Genomic DNA, 12,291 nt, shown 5'->3' on the forward strand with positions numbered 1-12,291 from the left:
CAAAGCAGTGACAAGTTTGGGTTTTTTTTCCTGCCACAACTGGAGAAGGTGTGGAGGGCTCCTTAGCTATATTAGACTGAGAAGTAGTAACACAGATGATACCCTGACACTTTGGAAGTATCAAAAGACAATTAAGAGGTAGTGTGACTCGGGGCAGCTAGGTGGTGCAGTGGATAGAACACCGGCCCTAGATTCAGGAGGACCTGAGTTCAAATCCGACCTCAGACCCTTGATACTTACTAGCTGTGTGACCCTGGGCAAGTCACTTAACCCCAATTGCCTCACCAAAAAAAAAAAAAAAAAAAAGAGGCAGTGTGGAGTAGTGGTAGAGTACTGGACATGGAGTCAAGAAGGAGCTGGGTTCTAGGTCTGCCTCTAATCCTTCTTATCCTTGTGACAGTGGACAAGTTACTTTATTTCCCTGAACCTCAGCTGCTTCATCTGTAAAATGGGGATGTTTGCTTCTATGTAGTTAAATGATCTGATCCTAGGAAGGAAGGCATGGTGTGTTATTGGGACCATACATACACATATGTGTATATGTATGTGTATATGTATACACACACCCCAGTCCTTGGAAGGAAGACATATTCTGCTACTAATATACATATTGGTATATATTAGATGGTTATTATATATTATAATATGGTATATATTAGCACTTGGGTATATTATCCATTACTAATGATATAATAATATAATGTTATATGCATGTGTATATACATGTCTGTATCTATATTTGTGTATATAAGTATGTATGCTTTTTGTCCAATTTCTCTTTCAATCCTCACAATAAACCCATCAAGTGTTTTTATCTTGATTTTTAGAGATGAGGAAATGGAGACTGGGATGGGAGTAAATGACTTGCCTCAATGTCTGAGAGTCAGGATGCAAAACAAGATTTTTTTTTCTTGGTACTATTTTATTTCCCAACTACATGTAAGGATTGTTTTCAACATTCATTTTTGTAAGATTTTGAGTTCCAAGTTTTTCTCCCTTCCTTCTTTCCCTCCCCAAGATGGCAAGCAATCAGATATGCAATAATGCTATACATATTTCCACATCAGTTATGTTGTAAAAGAAGAATCAGAACAAAAGGGGAAAAAACACAAGAAAGAAAAAATAACAACAAAAAAGAGAAAATAATATACTTTGCTCTGCATTCAGACTCCATAGTTCTTTTTTCTGAAATCTGCCTGTTCATCATTTCTTATAGGATATAAGTATTCCATCTCATTCATGTACCACAACTTGTTCATCCATTCCCCAATTGATGAGCATCCCCTCAATTCCTAATTCTTTGACACCACAAAAAGAGCAGCTACAAATACTTTTGTACGTGTGGCTTCTTTTCCCTTTTTTCTGATCTCTTTGGGATATAGACCTAGTAATGGTATTGTTGGGTCAAAGGTTATGCACAATTTTCTAGCCCTTTGGGCACAGTTCCGAATTGCTCTCAGGAATGGTTGGACCAGTTCACAACTCCACCAACAATATATTAGTGTTACAATTTTCCCACATTTTCTCCAAAATTTATCATTTTCCTTTTTTTGTCATATTAGCCACTCTGATAGGTGTGAAGTGGTACCTTGGAGTTAAAACAAGATCTTAAAGCAAAACTGGTGTTCTTTCTACTACACAACATGAAGGCAAAACTGTTTGGTTCATTCAATTAAATTCAACAAACATTTATTAAGGGCCTACTGTGTATAAGGCACTAGAGGGTATATGCACCACCTTCAAATGATTTTCCAAAGTCACGTAGGTCATAAATAGCAGAGTCAGAATTTGAACTCAGGTTCTTTGACTCCAAATCCATTATGTTTTTCACTATTCCAAAGAACGTGACCCATAGAAATCAGGAAAATCTTTGATCTGAGAAATCAGAGACTATCTAACTCAAGCTCTCATTTTACACTTGAGGAAAATTAGGCAGAGAGAGATGAAGTGACCTGAGCAGCCATAGAGAGTCAGGAAGGATCAGAACATGGTTATTATCTTGTTTTGGTCTCATTTCCCTGCCAACCCTGTTTTATTGTATCTTCCTCAATTTGAAGATATGATAGAGAAAACAAGCAAAGCAGGATCTGGGTGGTCTGACCTTGCTTTGCCTCATTCCCTGCATCCTGCACAAGATTCTGATCTCTTCCTTCTTCCTCCTCTTTCCCCCCATAGTCATCCTTTAAGAGCTCTCTTTGTTTTCTGGGCATTTAGCACCAACTCTGGCTCATTTTGAATTCTGGCCTTCCTGATGCTGTCCTTATAGAACGATGGCTTCATCTCAGTTACCTGCCCTTGCTTCTCTATTACTAGTGTGCCATGCTATAATAGAATCTGAGTCAGATCCATCTTCCCATTGTTGTGATCTGTCTAAATGTTCCCCCACTTCCTCCCCCTTTCTTCTCTAACTGTTCATGCAAGGGCTTAAGCACTTTACATCTGGTGTCTCTTTTGATCCTCACAGCAAAACCTGCTAGTGATTTTGTCTTGATTTTTAGAGATAAGGAAATGGGCACTGGGAGGGGGTAACAACTTGCCCCCATGTCTAAGAGCTGGGATGCAAAACAACATCTTCTCAAAGGAAATATGTTGTTCTTTCTACTACACAACGTGAGGATGTAGCTGTTTAGTTCATTCAGTTAAATTCGACAAACATTTGTTGAGTGCTTATGACACTAGGCACTAGGGAGGACATTTTTAATACTAGGAAACTACAAGGTATAGGGAGATATCCATATTTGTTGATCTATGATCTCATCAATGTGGGTTCCCCTTCCACAGAGGCAGATTGCAGCCCACCCATATTACATACAACTCTCTTGTCCTTGTCCTTCCATAAATTCTTTCAAGGGCATCCATCCACTCACCATGCTTGTGGTCTTCCTTTAGTTCTTTTGACCTTTCATGGCTACCCATGGAGTATGCCTGTTGTACATTGATTATTCCTTGTGTATGCCATGTGACCAGCCAGTAAGACATATCTCCAGTGATATATACCATGTGGCTGGAAGATTATTGTCGTTGAAAAGTTGGGCCTTTGTTTCTGGGAGAAACTTTGGGTCATTAAAAGCAGTTCCCCAAAGTCAGCCCAGTCCACCTTCATCACCCTGCTCATCGTTTGTGTTGCTCAGTTCCTTTTCTATGAATTATATGCATCTTAAATATGTGCAACATATATGTACCGAGGGACCAATTCTTCAGGTTGTCCATCCAACTAGATGCCATAGTATGGACAATAGGCATTCTTCATTCACCTGATTTTTCCAGTGTCCTTGGTTAGGATGAACTCTTTTGAGTGACTACGGATCTCATTTAAAAGGTTTCACAGAGTTCTGGGACTGAACTTAATCTGCTCAATGCCATCTGTGAAAAGGAGCATTTGGAAGATATCACCATTCCTTCTTCCTTTTGCATTCCGATTAGGTTATCCTCTGGACCTTTGGATGAGCATACCTCCATATCTCATGCCTTACTTTATGCTAATGTCATCAAATAAAATTATCCCTGTGGTTACATCTATCAAGGAATAATATAAATTTATTTATATTTAAACAATCAATGAATAATATTGTTAATAGAATCAATTATGCTTGCATTACATTTATATCAGATATTATAATCAATCATATTGATAAATAAATAACATAATATACGTTTATAAATAATATAAACATAAATTTTGACCTATGTATTCCTTAATCTCATTGGAGGAAAGAAGGATTTTAAGGTAGCATTTTGCTCTTTCAAAGCAAGTTTTTTTTGATAGTCAATAAGTAATATTCTCTTGAATTCTCTAACTTGTATTTATGACATCTCTCCATAAATTTTGTAATTGTCAAAATGTGATCTTCTGTAGAATATTCTTTTCAAACTCTACCTATTCCCTTCTTATACCTTCATCAAGGATGTCCTCAATATGTGTGTATATTATTCTCATATGAATTATGTAGACATGAAAAATCAGGCATATTTATGTTCTTTTTGGTCACCTTCTTCTGTGTAACATCAGGGTTTGTGATATTGTTCAAGCCTTTGATATCCTCCCCTCTTCCAAATATTTTGCAGATTTGTCATTATGTGCCCCCACATTGTGTTGCCTACAGCATGGATGTCTGTTGTCTTTCCTGCTTTATTGCAACTGTTCTTTCCATCTTTGTTTTCTTTAGTTGCATTTTCTAATTTTTCAAAGGAAACCAATTATATTGAAATATAGTTATACAAATATTTATTAGAAAGTTCAAGGACCCCTTGTTAAGAACCTCTGATGGTGAAAGTGGCTCTTTTTAGCCACGTCCCAACTTATCAGACTTAACAAACTTGCTTAACAAGCAAGCTCAAGTTGGAAGCACCTCTATTGAATGCCAAATCTGCTCATTTTTATTCTTTTGTTTAATGTGATATTGATTTTTATCTTTGTTTTAACATGTCATTGATCTAGCTGTCCATAGGTAGCTGACACAGAAACAACTCATCAGTAATTAATCATTTTTGGCAGCTAAAATATAATTATTTTCATTTTTATGATGTTATTTGATGCTTGGCACATCTAACACCATGCAGTTTCCCAACTCTCTTCTAGAAGAAAATATTCATAGGGAGCTAGGTGGTGCAGTGGATAGAGCACCAGCTCTGGAGTGGACCTGAATTCAAATCCAGCCTCAGACACTTAACACTTACTAGCTGTGTGACCCTTGGCAAGTCATTTAACCCCAATTGCCTCACCACAAAAAAAAATAATAAATAAAATAAAAATAGAAGAAAATATTCATGATAAACCAATTCTGGAAACCCTTCTGAAGTGACCAAAGTATCCCTTTCCTTTGACTTAGAAATTCCATTGTTAGAAAATATGGCCCAGGGAGATCAGTGATAAAAGAAAGGTTTCCAAAGACCCAATTTTTGTCATGACAAAGAGCAGGAAACATAGTACATGCCCACAGGTTAGGGAATGGCTAAAAAAATTGTGATAAGTGAATGCAGTAGAGTATTTCTGTGCTTTTAAGAAGTGGTGAATATGATACATACAGAGAAACATGGAAAGACATACAAACAAATGCAAAGTGAAATAATTTGAACTAGGAAAACAGTAGATACAATGACTCCAACAATATAAATGAAAAGAACAACAATAATTCAATAGGAACTGAATGATTTGACACCATAATGACCCAGCTGGGTCCCAAAGAAGTGGTATGAGAAGGGACTTTTCCTCTCCGATGAAGTAAAGGACTGCAGGTGTGGAACATGGCATACAATGTCAGACTTTTTATAGATGTTGATTGGTTTGAACTAATCAGGGTTTTGCCCCATATAAAAAATAATCTTTGTTATAAGGGATAGCTCTCTGAAGGAGACTGGCAGGAAGAATGAATGGGGAAATGTAAGTGAGATAAATGCAAAAGATATCAATAAATTATTTTTATTTTAAATAATTTTTATTGTTTTTTTTAATTTTCCAGAGTTTACATTTCCCCCTGCATTTTATTCTTTTCCCCTCCAGGGAGTTATCTCTTGTAACAAATAATCTTAAAAAACAAATAGGAAGAGGAGGTAAATATGTACAGCCTACTGGATACATTGAAAAAATATGGCATATGCAATGTTCCACATGCATAGATTTCCCCCACCTCTGCAAAGAAGTGGCCTGTGGTTCCTCATATCTCATCTTTGGGACCAAGCTTGTTTATTATTATTATTATTATTTTTTAAAGGGACCAAGCTTGTTTATAAAAAAATTACAAAAAGTGTTGTCAGTCTGGTCTCTAATTTTTTGACCACTCTTGATTCTTACTCTGAAAGCTTCTTCTCTTGTATATTTTTTCCACTGTCCTCCCTTTTGACTTTCTTTGCATTCAAGTGGCCGAGTTGTCTGCTATATATTGATTTAATTTATACAGTCTTAATGAATTCTCTATAGAACTTCTCCATCTCTCCATAGTCTGGAGTAGATGTTGGTTTATAATCTTCATTGAGGTCTTCTTGCAAATGCATAACAGACACTCTCCAGTAGGAGATGACCAGATATCCTGTGAAATGCTATTTCTTATTGTCTTTGGATACACGATAGAACCGATTTCACCAATTCCTTGATTGGCCTCTCCAAGCAGAACCTTCATGAGCTTCCTTGCATTTAATAGTATCTTCCTTTGATCTTCTTTTTTTCATTTATAACAAGATTGCTAAGGTGAATATGATTGAGCTCTTCTAGAGGTAGTGTGTTCCCTCTTTGGTCACTAGGCAAGTATTTCTAGACAGTCTGAAGACTTCTTGACCCTTAGCATCCTCTATTCCTTTTTCTACCACTGCCACTCACCATGGCAGCCACACAAGGCTGAGGATCCTTTGTTCCTTTCTTGGTTCATGGCTCACCATAGCTAGAGAATTTGTTACTAAGCACCCACCCTGTACTGGTCTCTACAAAGCAGATTGGTCTGTCTCTGGTACCATACTCAAAACTTTTCCCACATAGTAGAACCTGACAGAGTTTGCATTTCACTTCTAAGAAATCAGGGTCCTCTCTACACCTAACAAAGCATATAAAAAGGATTTGGTAAATGATAGATAGACAGATAGATACTTAGATACACAGGGAGAAAGAGATAAGTAGAGTAATAGATGGGTTAATTGATCAATAGATAGATTAGATAAATACATGAGTAATAAGTAGGTTCATATATAGGTAGATGGATGATAGAGTAGATAAAGAGATTATAGATGAATAGATGATAGGTAAATAGATAAATAGGGTGATAGATGATAGAAAGATAGCTAGATAATAGGTGATAGCTGATAGGTAGATGATAGATAAATACATGGATCATATATATATATATATATATATATATATATATATATGGTTTGGTCAATCAGTAGATAATAGATAGGAAGACAGGTAGATAGAGATAGATATGAGTAAATCAATCAACAGGTACATAAGTAGGTAGGTGATAGATTTATGGATAGATAGATCAGTAGATGTATATAGGTCAATAAATAGATTATAGATAGCTAAATAGAATCATGATAGATAATATATGCTAGCTGATAGGTAAGTGATAGATAAGTAGGTAGGTGGATGGATAATTGGTAGGTGATAGGTAAATGATAGAGAAGTAGGTAGATAGATGATGATAGATGAGTAGATTATAGATAGATAAATAGATGGTAAGTACCTAATAAATTATAGAGAAGTGAATAGATAAGGTAGGTAGATAATAGATAGCTAATAGGTAGATGATAAATAAGTAAGTAGATAGGTGAATAATAGATAAATTGGTAAATTAATAGGTGGACAATTAGATAATAGATGGAGCAGCTAAGTGATGCAGTGTATAGAGCTCCTGAGTTCAAATCTGGCCTCAGACACTTACTTATTAGCTGTGTGACCCTGGGCAAGTCACCTAACACTGTTTGCCTCAATTTCCTCATCTGTAAAATGAGCTGGAGAAGGAAATGGCAAACCACTCCAGTATCTTTGTCAAGAAAACTCCATATGGGGTCACAAAGAACCGGACATGACTGAAAAAAACTAAACAATAATAAGAAACAAAGAATATAGATGTTAGCTGATAGGTAAAAGATGGAGAAGTAGATAGGAAGATAGATAAGTAGACAGATAAGTATGAAGATATCTAGATAGATGATAGGTAATTAGATAGGTAGGTAGATAGATAGATCTATGGGAATATATATAAGTAGGTAGATCAATCCATAGATAGCTAGATAGATTGATGGGTAGGGGGATAGAAAAATCAATAGGTAGGTAGACAGACAGATAGATCACAGATATTTGAAAAATAAGTAGGTTGATGGATGATAGATGGATAGATAAAGGAAGAGAGAGGGAGATTCATCAGTAAAAAGGTAGAGTGAAAGATGAGTAGATCAATCAATATATGGATAGACTGGCAGACTAAAACAGACTATATTTTCTCATCAAGCAAAAATAGACAAAACAAATGACATAGCACAGAAGACCCCAAAACTTTCTGAATATGAAAATTCACACAACCTATCTGTTCCTAACTCTAATAATTTCACTTTGGCTGTCTCCACCTTAGCCTATTCTCTCACTGGTTCTTTTCCTTTATACCCTCAAGTCTGTCTCCTTGTTTGCGGAGTTTTCTCCCATGATGCAGATAGCAACCCATTCTGACCTGTCCATTCTGTGCCTACCCTTAAGGCATAACAGTTTTAAGCAGTCAAAATTCCAATATTTCAATACCATTCTTAACATTACTTTGCTCCTAACTAAATTATTGAAAATTATATTTTGAATTCAGCTATCTTGATTCTCTGTTCTCAAGCCAGCCTGCTCTCTCAATCAGACTCCCTCTCAGAGCTGGGGAACACCTCAGGTGATCTGTAGGCTGGCATCAGAGCTGGAATCCCCTCAGTTGCCCCCATGTGCCCCTGGTTATCCAGGGACAGGGAATCCACTTCTTCCCATAGCACTTGTGTACAGTTCCAATTACAAGAAAATTTCTTTCTATGGAGCGCCACCCTCCTTCATTCTTTCCCCACCCCGAAATGAGAGCAGGCTCCATTCACAGGCATACTGAAGCCTCTCTCCTCTCCTTGTGTTTCCCCTTTGCTTTTTTAAAATGGAGATATATGACATGAACTAGGTCAATATCCCCTTTCCCCAGAGTGAATGACTAAGCATATCTCAGCAACCTGACTTTTTGAGGGAGCTATATTTTGAAGGGGAGGTTTCACATACTATTGTAAAACACAACTGGCCTGATTGACATAATTGCTGTTACATAGTTTTATATTTCTTCACATGGGTTACCAATTTTCAGAGAACTTGTATACAGTTTCATGACTACTAAACAACAAGTCAGACCTGGGTTCTGATCCCATTTCTAAGTAGTTCACTGTATGACTGTGGGCCAGTCATTTCCCCCTCTTTTGAGGGAAGCACATGATCTGTGGCAACCTTTAATCCACTTCTCAGACCAGGGATCTGTCTCTTTCTCTCCCATGCTCACTACCTCGCTTTTTTACTTCCTCCAGCCATTTAAAAAAATTTTTTTAAAGTGTCGTTTATTTTTTATATTTTTTTCTCCAGCCATTTTTACCCACGCCTCTATCCAAGTAATTGATTAAAAAAAAAAAGTCAAACAGCACAGGACCAAGCACAGATCCTGACAACTCCCATGTTCATGTTGAACCACTGGGCCTCAAAAGCAACCAGTTTACATTTCTGGAGGGCTTGGACATTGTAAAGCACTTTAGGTCCATTATCTTTTTTTTTTTTTTTTAATGAGGCAGTTGGAGTTAAGTGACTTGCCCAGGGTCACACAGCTAGTAAGTGTTAAGTGTCTGAGGTCAGATTTGAACTCAGGTACTCCTGACTCCAGGGCTGGTGCTCTATCCACTGCGCCACCTAGCTGCCCCTAGGTCCATTATCTTAATGAGATTCTGCCCAAAACAAACAAAGGAAAACCAGCTTCAGATACCAGATGGGGCAGATATTCTACCTCTATTTAGGCAAGAAGAAATCCCTAAGAGTGGAATGAGCTGCTTTAGTTAGTAACAAGTTCCCTACCTACTACAGTAGGTCTTCCAACAGAAACAGAATAACCACTTTCTGGAGATGCCATGGATAAGATTTATGCGTCCATTTAGAGGTTGGACCAGGTGACCTGTGATACGATGACTTATTAAAGGTCATACAACTAGTGGAAGAAGAGGGACCCAAACCCTTGTCCTTCCAGTTGCAAGTCTAAGGCTCTCAGACTTGAGTACGTCACCCTGATGTGTGTGTGGTTTATTTTTTGTTTATTTCCATAGCATCTACTGCCGAGGGTGTGCCAAACCCATCTGCTGCACCTGTGCTCTCTTGGACAGCAACCACAAGGACCAGTACTGTGCCATCAGCACCGAGATCCAAGAGCGGCAAGAAGAGTTGGCCAAGGTCACTGGAGACCTGAAGACACAAGAGCAGATCTTCAACGAAGCCCACGGTAAGATCCAGGCAGCCGTCAGCCACCTGGAACAGGTGAAGAAGGAGACGGAGGATCTGATCCGTTCCCAGGTCCAAGTCATGGTGGAGCAGATCCAGGCCAAGGAGAAGGAACTCCTGGAGAGCGTGGAGGTTCAGTACCAGCAGAACTACGAGCAGATGGGCGGGGAGCTTCAGCACCTGAACAGCACCCTTCAGCGCATCCAGAATGGAGAGCTCTTGGTGGAAAAGCTGCAGCTCTACGCCTCGGATCAGGAGGTTTTGGAGATGCACACCTTCATCCGGGAAGCTCTGGAGCACCTCAGCAAGGAGAAGCCTCTCAACATGCAGGCTGTGGTCAAGATTGAGGAGTTCGAAGAATGCAAGGCCAAACTCCAGGCTCTGTTTGCACGAGTCACCAAGGAGAAAGGTAAAGATGATGTGGAGCATCCCAGATAAATAGTAAGGAGGCAGTCTGGGAGCAAAGAGCCAGAGGTGTTTAGATTGGAAAAAAAAAGAAGATGGGAAGGAGAGGGAGGCATTTGTGGTGGAGGGGTTAGCTCTGTTCTGCTTGGCCCTAGAAGGCAGAACAAGGAGCAGTGAATGGAACTTCCAGGGAGGCAGATTTTGGATTCTTACAAGAAAAACAAATGACAGTGAGATCTGCCCCATTCATCAATGTCAGAATCTGAATTGAAACCCGGCTCTTCATCTGCAAGACCTCTAGCACTTTCTGCCAGATGACACTGTCCCTCCTAGAGGGACTGTTAAAATTCTCAATTAAGCCCCTCCCCCCCCCAGCCTTCTCAGTAAGAACACCTTCTTCTGGGAGCCCTAGGCAATTTGGTAGCAGGACAGGGTTCCAGGCTGACCTGGCTTGTGGGATGTTTAAGGGCCCCCTCGGGAGCTCTTGATCTCTGTATAAGCTTGAGCAGGGGTCCCTTATTCCACAGCTTCTGAAGCAGCTAACCTTGAGAAAGAGGAGAAGAAGGAAGAACCCATGGAGCCCACCACCATCACCGCAGACAGTGATTCGGTGAGATGGTCTTTAAGATCCGGGGGGAGCGGGAGTCGTTGGGAGGCGTGCAAAGAATGGCAACCACCAGTCTTAAAAATGAGAATGTTCTCTTGTTTAAAATGAAACCCAGGGGACAGCTAGGTGGCACAGTGGATAAAGCACTGGCCCTGGATTCAGGAGGACCTGAGTTCAAATGCGGACTCAGACATTTGACACTTACTAGCTATGTGACCCTGGGCAAGTCACTTAACCCTCATTGCCTCACAAAATAAACAAACAATAAAATGAAACCCAAACACATTTTTTCCAAAATATTTGCCTCCTAGGGAGGGAAAACTGAACACAAGATCAGCCACATTCTGTAGCAGAAGGGAGACGGAAATGAAAATAAAGCTTACATATCTCAGTTTCCTTCTCGTTTCTTCTGTAAGCCATTATTCATTCATTCATTCATTCATTCATTCATTCATTCATTCATTCATTCATTCATTCATTTATTCTTTCATTTATCTTTCTATCTATTTATTCATTTATTCATTCATTCAGTTAGTTAGTTAGTTAGTTTATTTATTTATTTATTTATTTGCAGGGCAATGAGGGTTAAGTAACTTGCCCAGGGTTACACAGTAAGTGTCAAGTGCCTGAAGCTGAATTTGAACTTAGGTCCTCCCGAATCCAGGGCCGGTGCTCTATCTACTGTGCCACCTAGCTTCCCCAAGCCATTTATTTTTTTGTTTTTTGTTTTTTTTGTGAGGCAATAGGGGTTAAGTGACTTGCCCAGGGTCACACAGCTAGTAAATGTCAAGTGTCTGAGGCCACATTTGAACTCAGGTCCTTCTGAATCCAGGGCTGGTGTTCTATCCACTGTGCCATCTAGCTGCCCCCCCCAAAGCCGTTTATTTTTTAATAGAACATTTTTTAATTTGAGAGGTACTATGGCTAGTCAGTGGCAGAGCCTGGATTTGAACCACCCCCCTGGACTCCAAATCCAAAATGGCACCATGCACCAGAGATTAGACGACAAGGGAGGGAGGTCCTCTGTAACATTGCCCAAAGAGAACTGGACCAGTAGGTAGAAGCAAGGTACTGCCCCATAGTGGAGAGAGGAGTTAAATTGGATAAGAAAAGACCTGAGTACAAATTCCACTGCAGCCCCTCAACCAGCTGTGGGATTAGAGGCAAGCCATTCATTTCCTTTCCCAGAGACTCGGTTTTCTCCTCTGTAAGATGGGGATAATATTTAGTACTCTGCTTCTACCACAGGGTTTGAGGAAAGCACCATCTCTGGAAATGTTCTTTTCTGGTTCCCAAGGCTATCCACTCC

General features: G+C 39.2%; 1 protein-coding gene across 3 annotated transcripts in view; it reads left to right on the plus strand.

The window, feature by feature from the left end:
* PML (PML nuclear body scaffold) overlaps positions 1-12,291 on the plus strand; it is a 55,751-nt gene that overhangs the window by 16,896 nt on the left and 26,564 nt on the right. For all 3 annotated transcript variants that reach the window (XM_043981755.1, XM_043981757.1, XM_043981756.1), the window contains exons 5-6: positions 9,799-10,379; positions 10,903-10,985. In XM_043981755.1, coding sequence (XP_043837690.1) covers positions 9,799-10,379; positions 10,903-10,985 — 664 coding nt within the window. The remainder of the gene's footprint in view (positions 1-9,798; positions 10,380-10,902; positions 10,986-12,291) is intronic.

The sequence above is a fragment of the Dromiciops gliroides genome, chromosome 2 (assembly GCF_019393635.1).
Source record: "Dromiciops gliroides isolate mDroGli1 chromosome 2, mDroGli1.pri, whole genome shotgun sequence".
In the NCBI taxonomy this organism is placed as follows: Eukaryota; Metazoa; Chordata; class Mammalia; order Microbiotheria; family Microbiotheriidae; genus Dromiciops; species Dromiciops gliroides.